Source organism: Staurois parvus, unplaced genomic scaffold, assembly GCF_062004578.1.
Source record: "Staurois parvus isolate SC_StPar_1 unplaced genomic scaffold, SC_StPar_1.0 ptg001328l, whole genome shotgun sequence".
Classification (NCBI taxonomy): Eukaryota; Metazoa; Chordata; class Amphibia; order Anura; family Ranidae; genus Staurois; species Staurois parvus.
Genome location: NW_028319124.1, coordinates 3,310,085 through 3,336,105, shown reverse-complemented (window position 1 = coordinate 3,336,105; position 26,021 = coordinate 3,310,085). Strand labels below are relative to the sequence as shown.

The 26,021-nt window shown below is 42.3% G+C and overlaps 1 protein-coding gene across 3 annotated transcripts in view; it reads left to right on the top strand.

Annotated features, from left to right (window-relative positions):
* BRD4 (bromodomain containing 4) overlaps positions 1-26,021 on the top strand; it is a 108,434-nt gene that overhangs the window by 61,711 nt on the left and 20,702 nt on the right. For all 3 annotated transcript variants that reach the window (XM_089661275.1, XM_089661274.1, XM_089661276.1), the window contains exons 8-15: positions 2,410-2,538; positions 7,542-7,754; positions 7,843-8,036; positions 13,234-13,556; positions 15,198-15,308; positions 15,419-15,471; positions 24,590-24,881; positions 25,003-25,662. In XM_089661275.1, the coding sequence (XP_089517401.1) occupies positions 2,410-2,538; positions 7,542-7,754; positions 7,843-8,036; positions 13,234-13,556; positions 15,198-15,308; positions 15,419-15,471; positions 24,590-24,881; positions 25,003-25,662 (1,975 nt within the window). The remainder of the gene's footprint in view (positions 1-2,409; positions 2,539-7,541; positions 7,755-7,842; positions 8,037-13,233; positions 13,557-15,197; positions 15,309-15,418; positions 15,472-24,589; positions 24,882-25,002; positions 25,663-26,021) is intronic.

Genomic DNA, 26,021 nt, shown 5'->3' with positions numbered 1-26,021 from the left:
ATTGAGGGGCAATGCAGCCAGTTTTTCTTCAGTCACAAATGACTGTATAAAACAATGTGTTGTACTCCTCAGCACTGAAATGTAATAGCACGTATGCTCATAAATTCCTTATTATCAGCTTAGTGCTTTTGTTCAGAAGCCCTTTAAAGAAGATCTCTTGGAAAGGCTTTAAGTCATTGTACCTATAAAAGGACTGTTCAGTGGTCCACTGTTCTTGGCTCCTAAATATCAGTTGAGGGCTCTGTCAGGTCAGCACCTGGCTCTGGAATCATCAGTGCTGAGCAGTGGTTGTCAAAGTAAACCAGTCACCACAGTGGGCAAATAAAATTGAGCATGTGATGTAAACAGTGCCTCCAAATGCGGTAATGCTCCAATTTTAATAAAATTAAAAATTATACCTTTTTTTTTTCTTTGGTTTAAAATTTTATATATATATAAATACATTTTTGTTATTAAAGTAGTTATAATCCCTTACATATACAGACAAAAATTACACTTGGTGCTCTGTAGTGACAGGTCCTCTTTATGGAGAGATATGGGGTCACTAAGACCCCACATTTATCCTCTACAATGTAAAGCATTGGACCAAAAAAAGCATCGATCTAGTGCTTTAAAAAAAAAAAAAAAAAAAAGGCCGATATGGGAAGTGACATCGCTCCGGTCCTCCAAGGGCATAAAAATGAGTGGCGGGCATCTTTCCTTCATTCATCTCTATGCCCAGCGCCAGGATTGATGGTTTCTCAGGTAAGGCTGAGAACTACTGAACAGCGGGGGTTTTTCGGCACCTGTATCGGTGCTTTTTTTTTTTTTTTATCATGTCGGCTGCAGCGTTTCGGCCACTGAAATTTTGGTGCATCCCTAGAAAATATCAGCGGTATTGGTTGGATCAACAGGGATTAAAACTACTTTGTTCCCACCAATGACAGATTTCATCACATAAGTCATCTGTGATGTTCTCCCGCCGTAGTTATTCAGAAGTTAACTTCTATAAAAACATAATGTTAAAATTGCAAATAAACACATCTGATGTTTTTACAGCTCTCTACTTTTCTTTTAACCACTTCAAGTCCGGACACTTTTACCCCCTTCCTGTCCAGGTCAATTTTCAGCTTTCAGCGCTATCACACTTTGAATGACAATTGCGCGGTCATGCAACACTGTACCCATATGAATTTTTTTACCTTTTTTTTGAGACCGATAAAGCTTTATTTTGGTGGTATTCACCACTGGGATTTTTATTTTTTTGCTATATAAATGAAAAAGTCCAAAAATTTTGAAAAAAAGTGTTTTTCTTATAAAATTTTGCAAATAAATAATATTTCATCATAAATCTTGGCCAAAATTTATTCGGTTATCTTTTTAGTAAAAAAAAAAAAAACCCAAATTAGTTTATAACCTAAAATTATAATTATATTATTATTATTATAATTTTTTTATAATATTTGTTTTTTTTTTCTACCTACTGTCACTCTAGCAGTACAGTGTCACCATGGTGATACTGTAGTACTTGGGGGTGATGAAGATTTTTTTTTTTTCTTACACTGATTGCTTTTACACCCATAAAGGCTGTAAAAGCAATAATTTCTTCTCTCTGGCTGCATTCTTGCAGCCATTGAGAACTACTGTGTGAGCTGTGATTGGTCACAGCTTGTCGCATGGTACAAGGCTGTTGTGACATCTTGCTTATTACTCTGCATGTGATCACTGATTGGCCAATCAGTGATCACATGATCGGGACCTCGCACTGAGGTCCCATACGACGATCGGTGTTCCACTGTGTCCGGAGGACACAACGGGCAGCGAAACGCGGTGCTGTGCGCTCCCAGGGAGCGCGCACAGTCCATAATGGCGGGTGCCGTTTATGAACAGCGACCCGCCCCTGGACTGCCACCATCCGGCCGCTTATATACAGCGGCCGGACGGCAAGTGGTTAAAAGTGGAGTCTGGCTTCTCCTGTTCCTATCTTCTGATTCTCCCTATTATTCTGTAATTTCTTTAATTACTTTAATTTCAGCACATTTTAGGCAACAGGATGTCTATAGTTACTCAAAACTATAGCAACTGTCTGTCTCTCTCTGGAACTGCTGATCATTTTAAATGCAATTGTCAATATAGGTTACCTTTGCTTATCTGTGGTGTCATATGCTCAGTTTGATTTGTCCAGCACATGATGGGTTTATTTTAGGAGAGATTATTTGGTTCGTAGTGTTGTATATTTATAGTACCAAGTGTCCAAACAACAAATTTTTATTATTCCTGAAGATCCTTATTAAATTGATAGACCTGTAACGCTTGATGTAACACTGAAGATTGTGACTAGTATCTCTGCCAGACTTGGTGCAGTATATACATACGTTGGCAAGACTTACTGAACATCTTTAAATGGCTAGCTTGTTCTGTTGTCTACAGATCAAGCTGGAGAATAAGGATTATCGAGATGCCCAGGACTTTGCCTCTGATGTGCGGCTTATGTTTTCTAACTGTTACAAGTACAACCCTCCAGACCATGAGGTGGTGGCTATGGCACGCAAACTGCAGGTAACAAGCTGGGGTTTGACAAACTTTCCACAGAGTCTATTATCTTTTAGGACTGTCTGATTGTACTCATGACATGATAGGGTATGTGGCAAGCTTTAGGATTATGGGCAGTGCAGGCTTGTGAGAGTATGTGCTTGCATTCAGCTACCAGAAGCAACTGATTTTTGTGTGTGTGTGTGTGTGTGGATTTAGGACTCGGGAAAGTGTTTATGGGGTGGATAGCGATACTACTACGGGAACCTTTTTTTTACCTTAACCTCCCTAACAGTATTCCCGAGTGTAGCTCGGGGTAAAACTTCTATACCAAAAGCGGTAACCCCGAGCTACACTCGGGCTTACCATGCAGCGCTGTATAGGGAGTCCCTGCAGCACTTACCTTGTACTTCGCTCCAGCGATGTGTTCCCTGCAGCGTCTCCGGCAGATGCCGGCATCCGGCTCCTGTGCTCCGGTCCCTGTGACGTGGGGAGGTACGGGCGCCGCCGGCGGGAAATTTGAAAATTTAAAAAAAAGTCATTTTTTTTTCAAAACGCTTTTACATAGTAAAACATTGCTGTTTCAACCCATTTCACATACATTTTGTCCCTAGTGCTTTGTCCTGTCCCGTCTGCATTTTGAATGTTCTTTCTGCCTGGAAACTTAGAAAAGTCCACGGCGTCCAAAAAGTGTCCCTTTAGGTCAAAAGCGGGTTTAGACCGGCTAGAGAACAGCGATAGTAAATCAGAACCACTTGCAGAATTGAGTGATAATGATTCGTGGGGAAATTTGTCATCAGATACTGAAAACGATTTTGCGACTTTGCTCAGTGATGTGCGAACTTGGCGCTATATTTCAAATTTCAGTGTTTTTGGTTTGATTATATTATTGAATTAAATGTATTATTATATTATTATTTTTTATGATTATTTATTAAATTATAATTTATGATTTTGTGTTTCAAATTTTATCATACCCGGGATGTTTAATAGACTCTTGTTCGGACAGATTTCAGTGAGTTATTCCTAAATATTACAGCCTACAATAAAAAAACTACATATTTCCATGCAGAATAATGGTACCGCTTTCAGCACCAAAAATCTGAAATAATCATACCGCCGGGGAGGTTAATGCAGAGAATGCATTAAAGTAAAATTTTCACACATTTACAACTGCCTTAATGTACTATAAAACTTGTGTTTTTTTTTTTTACGCCTAACACATTTGAGTACATCTGATCAAATTCTTACCCCAGCGCAATGCTGCTGCCTCCTGCTCTCTGTGCTGCTTCCATGAACATTTGATGTTTTCAAGAGACGGTTAACAGTGGACAGTGCAGTCTCCAGCCAGTCTTTTAGCTTGGAGAAGAGGGGGAGGAGGGAAATGCAGTGAGGTACTTTGCTGTCCTATGCTACAGGGCTGTGTGTTTCTATTGATAGACAAGGTGGAGGGAGACACGACTGTATTCCCTGCATTCAAGGGTGACTCCATAGGATGCTGCAAAAGAAAAGAGTAGGAATCCTGGCGCAGCAATCACTGCACCAGCTTAAACTTGGAATTTAGGGAAGGATTCAAATATGAAGCTGCATACTAAGTAAGTGATTAAATCAGCTGCTGAAAGTGTTTACAAAGGTGTTTTAATGTCACTTTAAGAATCTAGCTATGATAACTTACGGAAGTGGCTGGATCTCAAGAGTAGCTGAACAGATTAGCAAATCCAATGATAGATGAAACCTTTTACATATTTTAATTTGAATATATTTCTAGCTGTTTGGGTTCAAGTTTAGTGTAGGCAGCAACCTGTGATTGCAATGGGGCATAGGTTTACTGCAAAGCACCTGATTAACTGTAAAATATGAGGTGCCTTATTGGGTGAGAAGTTATTCGGTCTCTTGGTTGTTGTGTAGACTGCTCTTTTCTATGCTTTATGCCTCGGCTGTCCAAACGTAATGGATTTGTGTCCACACTGGGAGGGGATTCCTACCTTGTAGGTAGGAGTGTCCATAGCAGTGTCCATTCACCTGAATGGTAGCAACATACAATTGTAATCATGAATATCAATTCCTCTGTCCTGTGCTGTATGCTTTTAAGAAATGAGTGCTACATTTGCACTCTAACACTTATCACTGTCCTTTAAGCTTTTAGGTACATCCCAGTTGTGTAAGTAGAACTGGTTCCTCAAGCTATCCACTTCTGGAGGCCAATCCTCCTCACAGTGAAGGGATGTTCCCACTGGCACAGGAATTCACAGATGACTGGGTCCGCATCGTTGTCTCCAGAGGCTACAAACTGGAATTCAGTTCTCCCCCTCCACAATTTATACGCTCAAGACTAGCGGTTTTCTTTGTGGTCCTGGAAGTTTGCTGTCCTAAGGGGTCATTGCTCATGTCCATAGAGGAGGTCTCAAGCCTTCTATTCCAGCCTGTTCACGAATCCCAAGCTGAAAGGAGACGTCCAGCCTGTTTTGGACCTCAGGGGCCCCAATCATTAAGTATCGGGTTTTTTCAGTGGAGGATTGCTATCAATTTGTGGTGTGGCCTTTCGGCCTGCCTGCAACCCTAAGAGTGTTTACTGAGGTGTTGGCCCTAGTTTTGGGGTTATTGAGAACCTGGAGTGTCCCCACTGTGGGGTACCTGGAAGACCTGCTTCTCAGGTAGCTCTCAGCTCAAACTGTTGTCAGACGGTACAGATCCTGGAAATGTTCATCTGGGTGCTGAACATCAAAAGTCAGCCTTGGTTCTGACACCACACCCTGGGTTCTTAGGGTTAGTATTTAACACGGCACAGGTGAACGTGTTGCTCACACAGATGAAATTCCTTATTCTTGGAGCCCAGAATGTGTCCCTGAGGGCATTGGAAAGTTCCTTGATTCAAACCTGCATGAAGGTATTGGGGCAGACTGTAGCTGCCTTTTGATGCACTCCTCTATGCCCAGTTTCCTTCAGTATTCTGTTGGTGTGGGACAAACATCAGGCGTCCTTGGATCTGCCAATGAACCTCTTGGTTGAAGAAATGTGAAAGTTGCCGATCAACATTCTGGAACTTCGGACGATTCTGCAGGCTCTACTACATTGGTCTGTGTAGCTTCTTCCTGTCAGGGTGCAGTCAGACAATGCCACTCCTGTGAAATAAATCAGTCATCATTAAAAGGACAAACAACACGCTGCTCAGGAAGAAGCGAAACTAATCTTGTCTTGGACAGAGCTTCATTCTGGCCCTCTGTGCTTTGCACATTCCTGGCATGGAAAATTTGCAGGTGGACTTTCTCAGCCATCAGCATCTGAATCCGGGACAGTTGTGGATCTTTCCAGATTCAGTGACAAACTGGAAAGGTTTTTTCACAAACCAGGGATCCATCAGGTGTTTTGCAGTAACAGGAATGCATAACATGAATGGGGTATGCCCACATTGTAAATCTTTTGGCAGACTTGCTGTGCACTGTTTCAGATTGGCCAGACTTGCTGTTGCAGGGTTCAATCTTCCATCTGCTTTGCAGTTGCTGCCTTTTTGACAGCATGACTGTTGAAGCCCATGTCCTGAGAGATGAAGGCAGTCGTCACAGTTTCATAATTCCTACCCTCTTTAAGCCTTCAGGATGGTGTACTGTTGTACATGGAAAGATATATATATATATATATATATATATATATATATATATATATATATATATAAATTTTTTTTTCTCTTTTACCTGTGAGGTTCAAAGTTTTATTCACAAACCGTATGTCATTGATGCATTATGGCCTTTCCCAGTCTGGTGTGGAGAGGTCCCTGGCTATTAGTAACATCCAAACCTATTGCATCTCATTCCTTGCTTTATGCAGGGTGTAAAGGGTTTTTTTTTTTCCTCCAGTGTGGCCTTCCCCCTGGTCTCTGTGGGATCTTACCTTGTCTTGTCTGTATTACAGACTTCTCTTTTTGAACCTTCAAAAGATTCCCTTGTCACAGGGAATGTTTCTTGGTTCATAAGGCTAAGGTGGTGCTAAAGCATCAATCCCCTTTCCAAAGATAGTTTCTTCATTCCATCTAAATTGGGACATTGTGTTGCCACCTTTTTGTCCTAAACCTACACATTCTTAGGAGAAGGTTCTTCACTCTTTGGAAGATAGAGCTGTCTGGGTTTACCTGAAGTCCACCGCTTCATTTGACAGTCTGAATCTGTTTGCACTACCTGAGGGTCCTCCTAAGGGTCAAGCTGCTTTTCAAACCATTATTATTAGGTGAATTTGTCCAATTATTTTTCTAGCCCTATGGTATTAAGGGCATAGTTCTTCCCTTCCTGATCAAGGCCCATTCTACCAGGAGTGCCAGTGCTCCTTGGGCTATTCAACATCAAGGTTGTGTTTCAGTTTGTGAGGCTGCTACCTGGTCTTCTCTTAACACGTTTAATACATTCTACCAGTTTAGACACCTCTGTGGATGCCAATTCTATGCATAAGGTCTTGAAGGCGGCATTGTAGTGGGGTTACCCCTTTTTCTGATTTTAGGTTATGGCAGTGTTGGTTTTGTTGCTATGTTGCCCACCCATCATGTTTAATGTCAAAAATAGTCATCTTCTGTGTCCTGTGATATACTGTTAGGTTTCTGTAAAATCCTTTTCATAGAGGACAGATCCCTTGTCTGTTACTCCATTGATTGCTACAAAACGGACGATTAGCTGAGTTTGGGATCATGCCTGGACTGGGAAACCTGCCTTTTCTGGGGTTTTTGTTTTTTTCGAGCTAGTTTCCATTTACCTAACAGCAGAAGTATTCATGAATATCAAGTCCGGAGAACATAAAGCTTACTTTTTCGATGAATAACTTTACAAACCTCTGTATCCTATGGACATCTTGAATATTAAGGGATTTAAATATAAATCACTAAAAAATGTGGTTAAATTTACTGTTTATAGAACATCAGTGCTGATTACTAAAAGAACGATTGCTGTTTTGTTGAAGATGGAGGCTTTGTGTCACCCTTCATCATAGATGTGAAAGGAATACAGTGAGTAGTAATGTGCACTAAGTGTTTTCTATGGAATTTACAGGATGTGTTTGAAATGCGATTAGCCAAGATGCCAGATGAGCCAGAAGAGGCACCAGCTCCAGCACCGTCACCCACCCCTTGTCCTCCTGCCCCTTCTGTAAAAGGTCCTCCTCACAGCTCCAGTGATAGCAGCAGTGACAGCTCTTCTGACAGTGAGAGCAGTTCTGACAGTGAGGAAGAGAGAGCACAGAGATTAGCAGAGCTTCAGGAGCAGGTAAGCAAAATATACTGCATCTGTTTTCCCTTGTGACTCTAGTTAGGGAGAATGAACCAATCGCCTTATTGACAAATTTTTTTTACAGTTAAAAGCTGTGCATGAACAATTAGCAGCCCTATCTCAGCCTCAGCCAAACAAACCAAAGAAGAAGGAACGAGAAAAGCGGAAGGAAAAGCACAAAAGGAAAGAGGAGGTTGAGGAATCTCGCAAGAACAGATCCCGGGAACCTCCAGCTAAGAAACCCAAGAAAAGTGTTCAAGGACCAGTGGGAACTCCCAGGTATGATGGCATCCATCTCTATGCTCTACTAAAATGTCTTTACAATAAGAAAGCTGCATTGTATGCCCTCTTCTTTCTGGGAGATACAACCTTCACGATAGAGAATGAGAATAATTAAAGAATTCGAACTGGTGCTCAGGATTCTTGGACAACTTGTTTTCCAGTTGACCCCGTTACCAAACGTATTCCAGTGGTTGCCTACCAGGTTAAGATGGTGCATTTGTTTACATACTTGGGGATTAGAATCACCCCAGATACCTCCAACATATACAGCTTTAAATTATAATTCCGTACTGCATACATTTTAGCAGAAAACCGAAAGCTGATGTAAACTACCACTCGCGGTAATGGATAGAATTAAAATGGTATGTGCCTCACAATTGTTAGGCCTCTCTGTTTTGATCAGAGTGAGCAGATGACAGGTCAATGTCTGCTCAGTTTATGCAGAGGGGACATGGGACTGAGCCCTATGGGCTGCCCTCTGATCTGCCTAGATGGAGGACGACAGATCCCCTTCCATGTTTTTTTTTGGGGGGAGGGGGCAGAGGACAACGCTGTTGGAGGAGGGGCAGAGGACAACGCTGTTGGAGGGGGGGCAGAGGACAACGCTGTTGGAGGGGGGGCAGAGGACAACGCTGTTGGGGGGGCAGAGGACAACGCTGTTGGAGGGGGGACAGAGGACAACGCTGTTGGAGGGGGGGCAGAGGACAACGCTGTTGGAGGAGGGGGGCAGAGGACAACGCTGTTGGAGGAGGGGGGCAGAGGACAACGCTGTTGGAGGAGGGGGGCAGAGGACAACGCTGTTGGAGGAGGGGGGCAGAGGACAACGCTGTTGGAGGAGGGGGGCAGAGGACAACGCTGTTGGAGGAGGGGGGCAGAGGACAACGCTGTTGGAGGAGGGGGGCAGAGGACAACGCTGTTGGAGGAGGGGGGCAGAGGACAACGCTGTTGGAGGAGGGGGGCAGAGGACAACGCTGTTGGAGGAGGGGGGCAGAGGACAACGCTGTTGGAGGAGGGGGGCAGAGGACAACGCTGTTGGAGGAGGGGGGGGGGCAGAGGACAACGCTGTTGGAGGAGGGGGGGGGGGCAGAGGACAACGCTGTTGGAGGAGGGGGGGGGGGGCAGAGGACAACGCTGTTGGAGGAGGGGGGGGGGGCAGAGGACAACGCTGTTGGAGGAGGGGGGGGGGGCAGAGGACAACGCTGTTGGAGGAGGGGGGGGGGGGCAGAGGACAACGCTGTTGGAGGAGGGGGGGGGGGCAGAGGACAACGCTGTTGGGGGAGGGGGGGCAGAGGACAACTCTGTTGGGGGAGGGGGGGCAGAGGACAACTCTGTTGGAGGAGGGGGGGCAGAGGACAACTCTGTTGGAGGAGGGGGGGCAGAGGACAACTCTGTTGGAGGAGGGGGGGCAGAGGACAACGCTGTTGGAGGAGGGGGGGCAGAGGACAACGCTGTTGGAGGAGGGGGGGCAGAGGACAACGCTGTTGGAGGAGGGGGGGCAGAGGACAACGCTGTTGGAGGAGGGGGGGCAGAGGACAACGCTGTTGGAGGAGGGGGGGCAGAGGACAACGCTGTTGGAAGGGGGTCAGAGGACAATGCTGGGGGGGGGCAGAGGACAACGCTGTTGGAGGAGGGGGGGCAGAGGACAACGCTGTTGGAGGAGGGGGGGCAGAGGACAACGCTGTTGGAGGAGGGGGGGCAGAGGACAACGCTGTTGGAGGAGGGGGGGCAGAGGACAACGCTGTTGGAAGGGGGTCAGAGGACAATGCTGGGGGGGGTCAGAGGACAACGCTGTTGAAGGGGGTCAGAGGACAATGCTGGGGGGGGGGTCAGAGGACAATGCTGGGGGGGGGGGGTCAGAGGACAACGCTGTTGGAGGGGGGCAGAGGACAATGCTGTTGGAGGGGGTGGGCGGGGCAGAGGACAACGCCGTCAAGGGGGTGGGCGAGGCAGAGAACAACGCGGGGGGGGGGGGGGGAGACTCTGATGAAAAATTTACAGAGGTCACTGTTTTGGGGGATGGGGAGGCATAGAACTATTCTTTCAGGGGGCAGAGCAGCAGAGGACAATACTGTAAGTGGGTGAGGAGGAGGGGTGATGTGAAGGGGGGCAGAGGACAGTACTGTGACACACTGTGTTCTTCATGCCGTCTTGTTATTGGGAGATTGATGGTGTTTTTTTTTTTTTTGGAGAGCCGCCATGTTGTTCAGGTAGCCCAATATTCAAATTGTAAACTCTGCAATTCCTTGAGGACTCTGGAGGTCTTGCAGTACCCAACACTTTACTATAACACTTTACTATATTTTCTAGCTTCACAGCTACAGCACATTGCTGGACGGGACTTTGCAATTTTGTTGACCCGATTTCAGAAAATTTTATTTACAATATTCCCAAATGGAAAATTGATAGATAACCTAGAAGCAGGAATATTTCATTTAATTTACTAGTTGACTCACCCACTCTGCTAATGCCTGTTTTGAAGAATTACATAAGCTCTGGACTATTAGTTAAAGGGCTTTGAGGCATGGAACGAATGAGGAGTGTTTCATATCCCTCATCTCTATTGTAACCAAACTTTTACAGCTGAACTTTGGGCAGTGATTTTTTTAAAGTATCTGTAATGGTGCTTTCTTATTTAGGACAAATTTCTTTAACAGGTATAATGATCATGAGATATACATGTTTATTCTCCCGCTCTGTAGGCCTGATTCACCTTCACATCTCTTTTGTTAGACCAGTGGCTGCTGTGCCACCTATCCTCATGGCCACTGATCTTGTAACTTTCCCACTGTAGTTCCAGTACTATCAACTACTTTCCCTCTGGAATATTTACAGTGCTGTTCCCAAATGAAATTTATGCCCTTTTTTTCCCCACAAATAGAGCTTTGTTTTGGTGGTGTTTGATCACCTCTGCGGTTTTTACTTTTTGCGCTATAAACAAACAAAAAAAAAAAAAGACCGACCTTTTTGAACCTGAAAAATATTTTTTATTTTCTGCTATAAAACATATCCAATAAACAAATTTTAAAAATCAAATTCATAAATTTAGGCCAAAATGTATTCTGCTGCATATTTTTGATAACAAAAAAAAAAAATCTAAATCCCAGTAAGTGTATATTGAGTAGTTTGCGCAAAAGTTATAGCGTCTACAAATTATGGTACATATACTGGAATTAAAAAAAAAAAAAATCTTTATAGTAGTAATGGCGGAGATCAGCAACTTGTTGTGGGACTGTGATGTTGTGGTGGACATTTTTAAACTTACACTAACTTGACACTTTGTGGGAACCAGTGACACTAATACTGTGATCAGTGCTAAAAATATACATCACTGTACTAATGACACTGGTTGGGAAGGGGTTAGCATCTAGGGTGATCAAAGGGTTAAGTATGTGCCTAGCTATGGGTTTGGTGTACACTAGGTGGTGCTTTTATTATGGGAAGTGATAGATTGTGTTCTCAGTTCTGCAGAGACACAGGATCCATGACTCCCTCCTATCACAACAGGGCTGTGCCTATGTAAACATAGACACAGCTCTGTTTGTCCTCCCTGACCAACGATCTGCAGGAGCCTGTAAGCAACTGGTCGCTGAGACTTGTAGATTGGTTTGTTCTGTGACATTTCACATCAGAAGCGATCCTCTGGCGGCACGTGTGTAGCGGAACTGCAATATCACGTGTATATATACGTGATTTTGCACAGGAATGCTGCCCTGTAGAAGTAAAACTGGTATAGGGTGGATGTAAAGTGGTTAAAGCACACCATGATGTAATTATGTCACCAGTTGCTGTAGTGGCCGAACCTGGGCGTCTCAGACTCCTGGACTGATTCACCCATTCCATATGCATCATTAGCCACAGCTCTGAGTGCAGCTTGGCCCCCTCCCCACCATCCTCTCAGCTCCAAGAAGCTTCGCCCCTTGACCCAGACCATCACTTCCTTCACTTTCCATTGCATGAAAGGAAATGTAAGCTAGTTCTCCAAATGAATGTAATGTGTGAAAACCAAAAGCCCTTCTCCTGGCGCACACAAGTATGAATTTATATATATCCCATTTAAGCTGGCCCATATTTTATCATTACTGCTCTTTTAGGAACATAAATTCATGATATTGTATAGCTATAGCTGGTACTTACCAGTCCAAAATTCTATAGTTCTATAGTGGGTCTGCTGTCCTGTTTTATACCTACAGTGCTTGCTGGTTGCACTGCAACCTCTACGTTGTGACATAAGAAGAATAAGGAACATATGAGGTAAAGGTTAAGTTCACCTTTCTGAACATATTACATGTTACACCCATATTTAGGGTCTAACATGTTCAGCATCCACCACCTCACCCCCGATCCCTCCCCCATTCCCTGTGACAGCGGGTGGGGAACCTTCTCCCCTCACCCGTTGCCACAATTTGAAAACAGTTCTATGAATAAATGAACATGACTACCATCAGCCATTGAGGCAGACGGCTTGTAGTTTGCAAGTCACTACGAGATCGCTCGTGAGCAGCCTTGTAGTTCATTTCTGGACTTCAGGAACTGCCTGCCTGTATCAGAGGTATGGGCAGGCAGCTATACTGACAGTCTGCAGGATCGTGATATTGCACCCACAATCTGATTAGTAGGTGCAATGCTTTACGGGCTCCAAAGAAAAAACAAAAAAATACATTTTCTTTTTACCTACAAAAAAAATATAAATTTTTTTTTTTTGTGTAAACTTAGCCTTTACATTGGCAATCCCATTGAAATATTTATTTACTTTTTTTTTCCTTTCATGAAATCTCCATTTCTTTCTGCAGTATTTAAGTGATTAAGATAACCACCTTTCTGCATGGTCTTTTCTTTTAAGCAAACCTGGGAGAATAGAAATATATTGCTCCCATTCGTTGTTTTTGCGGTACAATGCCTCTAAAGCTGTCATCCTGATCCTGGCTTTACTACCTAGTTAGATGCTGCCTTGGAATAAATGGAGGGCAAGAGTTCAGAATTTCAAGTTGGCTACATGCTTTTTAGGTATGTGAAACCAAGATTAAGATGAAAGATTCAGAGCCTGTGTCATTTTGTTGAAAAGAAAAATAACCAGTTACCATATGGCTGTGATTACAAGTTCATTTAAATTCATACTTTGTTACATGCTTTTGCCTTGATTCACTTTTTCCATCTGATTATGACCTTGATTAACTTGCCTCTTTTGCCCTGCTAGCATTAAAAAAGAAGCCGCTCCCCCAGTGTCACGCCCAGCACGACCTGCACCTCCACCTGCACCTTGTGAGTCTTCAGAAGAAGAATCGCAGAGATGTCGACCGATGTCTTATGAGGAAAAGAGACAATTAAGTCTGGACATTAATAAACTCCCAGGAGAAAAACTGGGCAGAGTAGTACACATCATCCAGTCCAGGGAGCCATCGCTCAAGAACTCTAACCCAGACGAGATTGAAATAGACTTTGAGACCCTTAAACCGTCCACACTGAGAGAGCTGGAAAGATATGTCACCTCTTGCCTAAGAAAAAAAAGGAAACCACAAGGTGAGACGCAGGGCAGGGAACTTTCTGGCATTATAGAATGCTTAGTGATTATTATAAGCTTTAAAGAAAACCCTAAAGGACATCTTACGTCGCAGCATACACTTATATTTATTATTTATATATTATTTTTTAACGTGATCATTGTAATAACAATACAGTCTATAGTTATTTTTGACAATCCGTTATAAGCTTACTTGAAAAAAAAAAAATCTTTCATGCTGTGACTGCTTCCCATCTCCCGGTTATCGCCTTCCACAACTGATTTGCGGCTTCTCTGCTCATACCTTTTGGTTTACTGTCAATTTGTAAGGGCTACATATCTCATAGTATCTTGCTGCCTGCAAGCAGTGATTCCGGTATGTACTGTGCCTCCTCTTGGCACCTTTGTAGTTCAGGCAGCAGGCCCTGAGAAATATGTGACACAGCAGCGCATATTCACAGGGCAGCTTTTGAGGGGCATTTATTCAGCTTTAGCTTCATTTTGGAGGTATTGCAGGTATGAGATATCAACACACACAGGGCATCTGCCAAGCTTCATTAAAGCTTCAAAAAAGCACCACCTAAGCATAAAAAAAAGCATGTTGGAGCAGTAGATGCTTTAATGTGTGTTGAAGTCAAAGCAAGTGTAAATGAGCCCTAAAGAAGCTAGTAGTCCAGAGCAATGATTTACAGCTGAGACTGAAGAGAGTGCAGGTTCAGTAGCATGGAGATGCCAAAAAAAAATTAAAAGCGGTTTATGGGGAAAGAAAATGGCAATTGTTTCAATGTATTAGAAAATTAAATGTCACCCAGTTAGGGTTGGGTTTAGAGCTACTTTAAGTGGGGTTAGTGTAAGAACATCTGCCTGGTTCAGATTCTTATTGTGGTCCCTTAACCCATTGGGGGGATTTCCCAATGTCATACCCTGATTACACTGTATGTATCAAGCTGTGAGATATTGTCATTTTCCTAAGAAGAGATGAGGTTTCCTGCAGTTGAACAAAGCAGCAGTAAACTGACAGAAGATGTTGTAATACACCCCCACTTCATCCAAAACCTGTCAAAGTTTGACTTTACCTAAGTTGAAACCAGGCCTTCCTATAAGGCCCCTCTGGGCTAGAGTTTTTTTTTTTTTAAATCCTAGCAGTGGCCCTGTATTTAGCAATACTGTTAGCATTAATTATGATGTAGAATTAAGTTAACGTTTTTTTTATAGAGTGTAGTGCGTACAGGAGTTTCTCTTGGTGGTATTGACTTTTAGTATTCCATCTATTTTAAAATAGAAAATGTTAAAATAAATACACAAAGACTTGATGTGGTTAAAAGAGTCCCATATAGACTGTGCAGCCCCTTCCTGTGAGCGGTGACTGGTAGTAGTTTAGGGTTTTGTTTAAGATATCCTTCCAGATCTAATCCAAATGCACAAAAATAAATCTTAAGTAACATCTAATGTATTTGGAATACCGCTAACTTGTTGAACAGCAGGGATTTATGCCCAAATATTTGTGTCTAATGAACATACCAGCTCAGGCTTCACATAATCCTTTACAATTGTGCAGGCAATTTTTAAATACTGAATTGCAGTTGTTTTTGTAAATGGCAGATACCAGAATAATATTTGAGTTTGTTTTTTGTGGTTGCTAACTTAGTCTCTTTTTACAGATAAAGTTGAAGCGCCCACATCCGGTTCTGGTAAGGGGAAAGGTTTCTCCTCTTCTGAGTCTGAAAGTTCAAGTGAATCCAGCACCTCGGACAGTGAGGAGTCAGACCCAGGTAGCACAATCTCACACTATTCAGGATGAAGCATCTAGGGCCTGTTTTCAGCTGACCTTGGAAGCGGAACTGCAAACAATGTTTCCATAATGATATTCTTTACTTTTCAGAAACAACACATAAACAGAAGAAAAAGAGTCACTCAGGGAGAGAGTCTAGAAAGGTAATTCTAGGCCATTGAAGTTGTTAAACTTGAAAATTGTACTTATGCGTTATAAAATGCTGATATACCCAGCATTGGTTTTAAATGAAGTGTAATGTTCTTAATTTGGCATCCATTCCTGTCCATGGGTTTTTTTCCCCAGGAGATGTGGCACTATACTGTGCCTGTTTGCATTGTTCTAATGCTTACTGTAAAAATATCTGTTTTCCTGTAATATACTATTTTTGAATATGGGCTCCAGTTTGAAGGTGCTAAATATCCAAAAGTTTTAGGTTCCTTTTCTTGTTTACCCAGCTGTCTTAGGCCTGTCAAAGTTATATGTTAACCTTTAAAGCAAAGGTTCATAAATATACTTTTTAACTGATAAAGTATTGCAAGCTTTTTCTTAGCTAGCGGGAAAGCCACAGTAGTAATAACCTACATTTGCCAGTTTCTTGTGCCTTTTGGGCTTCTTGTAATAGGGTGACAGCGCTAACTTTGTTTTAACGTTCGCATTGTCACCTCAGTGCACCTGATATCTTACCTGGTGTTGGGCTGTGGCTTCAACCCTTGCATTGTCAAGCAGTGCTTGAATGGATTTGAATCCTATAGAGCAGTGGTACTCAACCTTCCTAATGCCGTGACCCTTTAATACAGTTCCTCATGTTGTGGTGACCCCCAACCATAAAATTATTTATCCAGTAATTATAATTCATGAAGTGTCGTTTTACCTCCAATACTGCTGCTTTCAACACAGTAGCTGCTTTTAACAGAGTAGCTGCTTTCAACACAGCAGCTGCTTTCTACACAGTAGCTGCTCTTTACACATCGGAAATATGTGTTTTCCAATGGTCTTAAGCGACCCCTGTGAAAGGGTTGTTCGACCCCCAAAGGGGTCGAGACCCACAGGTTGAGAACCACTGCTATAGAGGAAGTTGGCAGTCTGTGATGTGCTGTTCAGGAGCACAGAGGGGTCTGCAAAAGCACCTGGGGCTTATGAAGCCTGTAATTAATATCACAGAAAGTGATGTAGCACTGCAGCTTCTCTAAGCCCGTGGCACTGACCCTGCAGGTGGTGATGCAGAAAATGCGTGGTTGTGTGACCAACACTGGGGGAACAAAAACTGAAGCAAAACTGTAGAAAACTTTATCTTGCACAGGACATAGGCAGAATATTCATACACCATAGATTATAAGCATGTATCTTTAGGTGATTGGGCACTAGCAAAGGTTTAAAAGACATGCCTGACCCCCCACCCCCCAGGCACCTCCCCTATAACCCCCACTCCTTTGAGTCCCCAGTTTTGTGCTAGTGTCTGAAAGTGATGGACCTTTTCTCCTTCCTGGAAACTCACACTTGGCTTAACTAGTTTATTATTTTTCTTATTTTTCCTTTCGATTTTTCATTCTATCCCTTACTGTCTTCTAATCCCAGCATAGAAGCAATGCATTTGGATTAAACACAAACCAAATAATTTCTTTGCGCTAGCAAAAACAGAAAATAGAGAGAGACTGCTGCATCCACTACACAATCTAAATACTAGATGTAAAAAAACTGCTTAAAAAAGGGTGCGCTGTCTCTTAAAAATTTCAAAGTGCAATTGTGCATACAATATAACAAACCATATTATTATAGAGAAAATTGATAATGTGAGCTCAGTGTATGCAATAACCTAAATAAATCTAAAGATAACATCACAAATAAGGTTGTGTTAAAACACCATACTCAACTTCAGGGTGGATTTGATTTAAATCAAACTGATTTAAATCACGATTTAAATCACTAGTCAGTAAGGCTTGATTTAAATCCTAGTTTTCTACATAAAGACTAATTCTTGCTGGTATAACTTTAATATGCAAGTAGATGAAGATTTTTAGAATTTTTAGAATAACAACTTTTCATATTAGTTTTTTTATCCCCAGTTTAATAGGTTAATCATTCATATTTGGACAACTTTTCTGTTGTACTTAGGAAGGAGAAAAATAATCATTACCTTAATAACAATTTAAATAGATTTATTCAACTGAAACAATAACATTCCAGCATATGTGATTTGCTTAAATAAACATCCATGTTTGTGAACTAATTTGGCTAAACAAAATATATATATTTTAAGAAACTTAGACTGTCAGCCCCTTCCTCCTCACACTTAGTTTCACTTTCTTCTTGTGCAGATCTATTCCACTCCAAACAATCAGAAAAATATTGTTTCTATTCTATTCACTGAACTTCTTGAAACTTAGCAGTGAAGGGGTTGATTCTGTATTCATAGGTTTGTAGAAGTTAGGATTAAGGTCTTTTTCTTAACTCTGTTCATGTTGTAACATTTTTGCTGTGAAGAAGAGGCAGGTGATCTCCGCTGAGTCAAATTCAGTTTTGAGAACTGCAAAAGTAAACCAAGCATCTGTGATAATGTCTTGTAGGCAGAGAAACTGCCCAATAATCTTACAAAAACCTCTGGAAGAGCATGACATTGTGAATGGATTCATGGAATTTATTTACCAAAAAAATTAAACATATACAGCCTTATTCTACATAATTAAAAAACTAATCTTTATTTCATGATGGAATAACCTTTGGATGGTAATATATTTTCCTCAAAAAGCATTTTATTCAAAAAAATACGATTTTAAATTAAAAAAAAATCCAATTTAAATCAAAAAAATCCGTTTGTTTTTTTTTAAATCATTGATTTTTATCCACCCTGCTCAACTTTAAAAAAAATAAACCTAGAAGAGTGTATATCCGTACAGATGGACAAATGTGGATATGGACAATAATAAGCTAGATGCCTAAATATGTCAAAAACACTCAAACGTGAAAGGTGTATTTGATATAACCCAGTACTCCACTCTATAAATAGAAAAAACATTTAAAAAGTGTATAGGTGTACAGATGGACACATGTACATATAGACAAAAGTTGAACAAGCATAAAGAAAAATGTATTATTTAATATTGCAAACAAAGTTGAAGATGAAGCAACCAAATGTGCAAAATGTCCGTACAGATGAATAAATATCCTGGTGAACATTCCAAAATCAAGATGGAAAATCCCAAAGAAAAAGGAGACACACTTCAAAGTTTAAGATGCAGAGCATTCAGTACTGCTGAAGTAGAGCTTGCCCGGAAATCACACCACCCACATGTAAGGTGAACTTACCGGAGACACTAATTCCACATAGAGATCATGAAGCGCCTTGCTGTTCACAGCACAAAATATTCAGACATGCCACTCCATCTAGATACAATTATGTGTAAGTGTGCTCAGCACAGAGGAGTTAAAAGGACCACCATAGTGCAGTATGTTAAAACCAAGGGCTTGTAATATGGCAATGTACTTACAATAAGAAGACAATCACAAGCATTTAACAAACGATGAGCATCACCAGATTCTGCCAGCGTGCATAATAGCGTCACGTGTTTAGCCCTGCCCTAACGCGTTTCACTGTAAACAGCATTTTCGGAGGATAGAGACAGTGTTTAAGTTTAATCACCCAAATCTTAGTTTTAGTTGACACCATTGGTTGCGTTCTTTTGACATCACTTCCACCTAGAGACCATTTACTTCCTAGAGTACTTTCTAGAGTTCCACCTAGAGTACTCATTTGCTTCCTCCCACCCTTTCGCCAAGGTCATTCATTACAGGAGAGTCCACACTTGGGTTACTGTGTACCCCTCACGGACGCACTTACCACGTACTCCGCACCCTATTCTGTGTACCCCCAAGGGGAATACCCACTCTTGTAGATATGGCAGAGACCTGGTCAAAAGTGACTCAAGGCAGAATTGCAGATAAACATTCGTTCTAACAAAGGCTGGCACAATACTTGACCTCAAAATAATGATGCATCCCTTACGCTGGAACAAGCATGCAACAAAAATTCATTTTAACTATAGTAGTGTTTTCTGCAAAAATGTCACATTTTCTCAAACAGGTTATGCTCTGAATACAGCCATCTCAACCCAGGCCCCAAAAATACCATGCCTCATCTCCTCAGTTTCTCAACTGTAGTCATATCCTGATATGCCAGTTCTAGTGGACATTTTTAAGATTTTTCTCCCCTACAGTGTCATTGTAATAGGGAGTTTCATCATGCTTGCTAACATTAAAAAGCTAATTTCCTGTGTCCGTAAAAGCCTTGACATTGTGTAAGTTGACTCTCCTTAGTCTTGCCATTGTCCTCGGTACAGAGACTCAAGAAACCCTGCAAAGCATTCCCTGTTCATGAACAGGTGGCAGCTGGGTCACACCTGAAGTATTTTCACTCCTCCAAAAATTTATACTGAACTCAGTGTAAAAAGAGTTTGCAAAGACGTAGGCTATTGCTGTAGTTGACCCTGCTGTCTCTATCCTAAACAAACATCACTGTTATCTATTGAAGATGTTCCTACTAAAGATTCTGCAAGTAAAAGGTTTGAGATGCTCCTGAAACCTCTTTAATCTTGGAGGCCCAGCCCTGAAACCAGCTGTTGCTGTAGTTCCAGTATGTCAACTGCATCTATTTGGATTAGGACAATGAACAGTCAACATGACTCTGTATTTCAGGGTCATGCTGTTACATAGCAAATACAGCAATTGCCTTCTGATCTACATTTTTGTGTAGATGCCCTGCAGTACATATCATGACACAAATATCCAGAATGACTTTAATCCCCATTCACAGGCACAGAATCTTTTGGTTAAAAGCTTGGACAGCTGAAGCTGCCTGCAAAATATGCCTCACAGAAATGCCTTTCCAAGGAAGCAGTCTGGTATGGCACGTTACCAATTTATCAGAGGTCACAGGTGGGAAGGTTTTATTTCCACAATGGAAGATCCTAAAACCACCTTCAGTAGCCATTAGCTCTTCATAACACAGACCACCTGTCCACAGACACAAGGCTTGGCCTGCCAAGGCTGGCAAGCCTTATCCAAAAACGCTCCTAATAATGAAGGGGTTCCCCCACTCCTAAGAATCTGTTACAGTTTGCCTCTCTAGGTCACAGACATCCCACACCTGTGGGTTCAGTTGGTACAAAATAGTGTTCAAAACTACCACCTCACCGCTTTCTTCCTTTAAATCAACCAAAAACTGCTCAATGAAAGTTAGGTTTGAGAAATGCCCTGGACCACCTCTAGTCCTAGGGAGTCAGTGTGCCAGTACCACCACAAAACCGGTTCAAAGGATTTTACTCAGACTGTTCATGGTATCCAACGCCTTGTCCATTATTTTTCAAATGCCTCTGACTTTGCTCTCCTTTGTTTAACCACTTGTCCTCCAGAGGATTTACCCCCTTTCTGACCAGGCCATTTTTGCGATACGGCGTTGCGTTACTTTAACTGACAATTGCACAGACATGCAGCGCTGCACATAAATGAAATTTATGTAATTTTTTTTGCCACGAATAGAGCTTTCTTTCAGTGTTATTTGATCACCTCCTGCGGTTTTTATTTTTTGCGCTATAACAAAAAAAGACCAACAATTTTGAAGAAAAAAAATATATTTTTGACTGCTATAAAACATATCCAATGAAGAAAAATTTAAAAATCTAATTTCTTCATAAATTCAGGGCAAAATGTATTCTTGCTATATGTCTTTGCTAAAAAAAAAAAAAAATCCCAATAATTGCATATTAATTGGTTTACTTGAAAGTTATAGCGTCTACAGATGGCGGTATATATACTGAAATTTTTTTAAAATATATATATTTTTTTTATGGCGGCGATCAGTGACTTATAGCAGGACTGCAGCGGGCATTCTGACACTGGGCGGGAACTGACTAACTGCCACTGACATCCCCAGTGACACTAATACAGTGGTCAGTGCTAATAAAAAGCACTGATATTGTACTAATGAAACTGGACAAGAAATGTTTAACATTTGGGGAGATCAAAGGGTTAAATGTGTGCTGTGTGTTTTACATGGTGTGCTGTTTATCTTGGGAGACATGTTGCTTTCTATCTCTGCTGTGCAGAGACGCAAAGTAGCATGTCCACGCTGACAGGAGAGAGACCTGTGTTTACACACAGGTCTCTCTCCTGTTAGCTTTGCCAACGATTACCAAGAGCCGGCTGGGAATCACCGTCCAGGACCTGGTGATTGACATCCCCAGCCGCCAATAGAGGCGAGGGTAGGGCGACGCACGCCCTCTACCCGGAAATACAAATTACGTATATACAGTGCCTTGAAAAAGTATTCATACCCCTAGAAATTTTCCACATTTAGTCATGTTACAACCAAAAATGTGAATGTAGTTTATTGGGATTTTATGTGATAGACTAACACAAAGTGGCACATAATTGTGAAGTGGAAGGAAAATTTACAAATCTGTGAAAAGTGTGGTGTGCATTTGTATTCAGCCCCCTTTAATCTGGTACCCCTAACTAAAATCTAGTGGAACGAATTGCCTTCAGAAGTCACCTAATTAGTTATCCGTATAAATACAGCTGTTCTGTAAAGCCCTCAGAGGTTTGTTAGAGAACATTAGTAAACAAACAGCATCTTGAAGACCAAGGAACACACCAGACAGGTCAGGGATAAAATTGTGGAGAAGTTTAAAGCAGGGTTAGGTTAGAAAAAAAAAAATTCTAATCTTTGAACATCTCACGGAGCACTGTTCAATCCATCCGAAAATGGAAAGAGTATGGCACAACTGCAAACCTACTAAGGCATGGCCGTCCACCTAAACTGGCAGACTGGACAAGGAGAACATTAATCAGAGAAGCAGCCAAGAGGCTCATGGTAACTCTGGAGGAGCTGCAGAGATCCACAGCTCAGGTGGGAGAATCTGTCCACAGCACAACTATTAGTCGCACACTTCACAAATCTGGCCTTTATGGAAGAGTGGCGACAAGAAGCCATTAGAAGTCCCGTTTGCGAGAAGCTATGTGGGGGATACAGCAGATGTGGAAGACGGTGCTCTGGTCAGATGAGACCAAATTGGCCTAAAAGCAAAACGCTATGTGGTGGAAAACTAACACTGCACATCACCCTGAACACACCATCCCCACCGGGAAACATGGTGGTGGCAGCATCATGTTGTGGGGATGCTTTTCTTTAGCAGGGACAGGGAAGCTGGTCAGAGTTGATAGGAAGATGGATGGAGCCAAATACAGGGCAATCTTAGAAGAAAACCTGTTGGAGTCTTCAAAAAACTTGAGACTATTTGTAAACAATTTTGAAAACCATTTATCATTTTCCTTCCACTTCACAATTATGTTGCCACTTTGTGTTGGTCTACCACATAAAATCCCAATAAAATACAATTACAATTTTGGATGTAACATGACAAAATGTGGAATATTTCAAGGGGTATGAATACTTTTTCATTTAATTTCAACTTGGATTTCTGCACTGCAGAAACCACTCTAGCAGACCCTAGTGCATCTCTCAGTCAAAGTAGCCTTTTTGGTCACTATGGGGTTTATTTACTAAAGCTGGAGAGTACAAAATCAGACTCCCTTCTGCATAGAAACCAATCAGCTGCTAACCTCAGCTTGTTCAATGAAGCTTTGGCAATGAAACCTGGAAGCTGATTGGTTTCTATGCAGACGTGAGTCTGATTTTGCACTCTCCAGCTTTAGTAAATAAACCCCTATATGTCTGCCGGATGGGTTTCCGAAATTGGCTGGTCTTTCCTCATTCCTCACAATGACGAGGTTGCCCAAGGCAATCCTTTCTTCTGAAAGTGGTCTAAGCATTCTACCTCAATTAGGACATTGTCCTCTCATCCTTATGCTCTGCTCCTAAGCATCCAAATCTCTTTACATTGCCTGGATGTAGTCAGAGCCATTTGAGTATGCCTCAAGGCTACTGCTGCAGTCAGATCTTCATAATCCCTTGTTGTCTTGTTCTCTGGACCCTCTGCTTCAAAGTCCTCCATTGCCCAATGGATATGAAATCTGGTTGCATAAGCTTACATTCTCAAAGTGAAGCCACCTCCTGCACTTTTATGCATCCTTTCCACCACATTGGTGGGTGTTTTGTGGGTATTTCGGCATCAAGCCTCTGTAGCCCAGTTGTGTAAGGCTGTCACCCTGGTCTTCTGTTCATATTTTTTTTCAAAGTTTAACCAGATGGAAATCCAATATTCTGCTGATGCAGCTTTTGTCCGCAAAATTCTTGCAGCAACTCTCTGAGGTTGGGTCTTTTGACCCTTGTTGGGCCTTTTGGCACAGTTTTGTTTGCACCATTGTTTCCCACCCTTCCTATTCATTGCTTATGGGCATCCCATGGTGTATGAATATACTGACTGTGTCCTGAAGTGTACAATTAAAGCAATATTAAACTCTCCTGGTTTCTTCCTTTTTTTTTTTTTTTTTTTTTTTTTTTAAATGACCCCCTGCAGGTTTATGCCATAATGCTAGTACGCACAGCATACAAACACCTTATGCAGACTTACCAGTCAAGTGTAGCCCTCCAGCGCTGTTCTGTCACTGCCCCTAGCACTTCCATATTCACCTGATCTTCCCTTTGGGTTCACGGAAATCATAATTGCGGCACAGTGCTCTCTGCATTGACAGAGCATTCAGTGAATCTTGAATGCAGAGCTACAGTGCATGCTCTGGTGAAGTCAGCGGCTTCAGCCGCTGTGCATATCTTCTAAATGACACAAGTTTAGAAGATATTCACAGTACATACAGGTAAGCATTATTATCTTACCTTTAGGTACCAGTGCATAATAAGACCTTACTACCACTTTAGGGTATGAAGAATTTAGACTTGGAATACAGTACAGGACACCTTCCCTTTCATTTTTTAGTTTACTCGCCATTGCATGGTACAAAACTGAAGACATACAGAATGGGCTAGGATTATAGGGGAGGCATCCAGCGGGTGTGTCCTCTAAAGCTTTGCCAGTGTCCATAATCACGTGAAGGTACACACTGTTAATGCCAATGGTGTATGAATATTCTGCTTGTGTCCTGTACTGTACTCAAAGCTTTTGAATTTCACAAGTGAATTAAAATTCTTCTTTTTCACAACAATGCCTACATTGTACTAGTAGTGTGTACCAGAACAATGTCCTCCATGTTTGTGAACCTGGTTTGCTTCTTTATACTCTAAGAATCTGAGTTTTGGATTTTCAAATATTTAAGTTTGTGAATCAAGACTTTTTGAACTTTTTTTTCCCTTTCTCTTCTGTCTTCCTACAGCATCACCATCAACCCCATCCTCCGCAGCAGCCTCTTGCCCCACCAGCTAATGCCCATAAGCCATCTTCCCCAACCCCTCCTCCCTCCTATGCCCCGCCTCCCAGCTTGGACACGTCTCACCCATCTCTCCATCCTCTTCATCCTGCTAATGTTTTTGAAGCCGTTAATGCTCACTATGGGCAGGCTGGTCTGCAGCTACCACCACCAGATCTTCCATCACACCTCACAGGTGGTCAGCCAGAGCGGTGTTCCCCACCTCATCTAAACCAACATGCCCTTGTTAGTCCTCCAGGTAAGTTTCATTAATTTATAATACTAGAGAATGAAAGGATGATGACATGGAAATAATTGTTATTAATTGCTGCTTTAGTACCCATTTGTATATCTCTGAATTACGGTTTCCTCTCTTTCAGCCCTGCATAATGCCATGCCACAGCAACCTTCTCGCCCTTCAAATCGTGCAGCTGCCCTCCCTCCCAAACCTGTACGACCACCATCTTCCTCACCACCCCCAGTACAAACGCATCACCAACCACCTCCTCATTCTCTCCATCATCATTCACAACCGCCTCATGCCCTGCTAGAGGATGATGGCTCATCGTCACCAAGTAGTGGTCTCCCTCCTTCTCCTGTTCAGCTTGGTCCTGCGCAGATGGCCCTTTACCTGCAGCAGTTACAGAAATCTTCTTCTGTGCAATCTTCTGTGCAATCTCCTCTTCAGCCACTCCTCCCTTCTGTCAAAGTGCAGAACCAAGCACCATTGACTGCTGCTTCCCAGTCTTTGCGGCACCTGCAAAACCTGCCTTACCCTTCTCCTTCCTCTGTTAGCACTGCTCCTCCCCCTGCTCCTACCTCCTCCCATGTACATCAGTTGCAGACACCACCTACAGCTTCCCAGCAACAGCCAGCAGTGCAGGCTCCACCCCCTCCACAGCAGCCGCATCCTACTCTGCAAAGTACAATGACCGCTCCCCACCAACAGCTTGTGCAGCACCAGCAGTCTAAGCCACAGCAAGTAATCCAACACCACCATCCCTCACCACGACAACAGAAACCAGAGCCATACTCTGGAGGTGAGTGGTATGTTTTTGTGAAAATAGTTTGTTAGCATACTGTGTTAAATAAGTGAGCCGTATTCTGCAGTGGTCACCATACTGCAGCCCATGAGCCAAATGTGTCCTTTTTGCATGCATTTAACTTTTTGTGGGAGTACAATTCCCCCTATTGACATCAATGATGGGGCCCAATTCCATCCACTGAGACCAACTGCGGGGGGCACTATTCCTCGTTCCACTAACGCCAACATTGGAACATTATTCCTGCCACTGGCCTCTCTAAAGTATAAAGGACAGGGAACTGGATCTTTGTGTAGAAAGTTTGGGTATCCTGGCATTTTAATTGCTAGTGGGGATATAAATTGTCTTCATTTTCT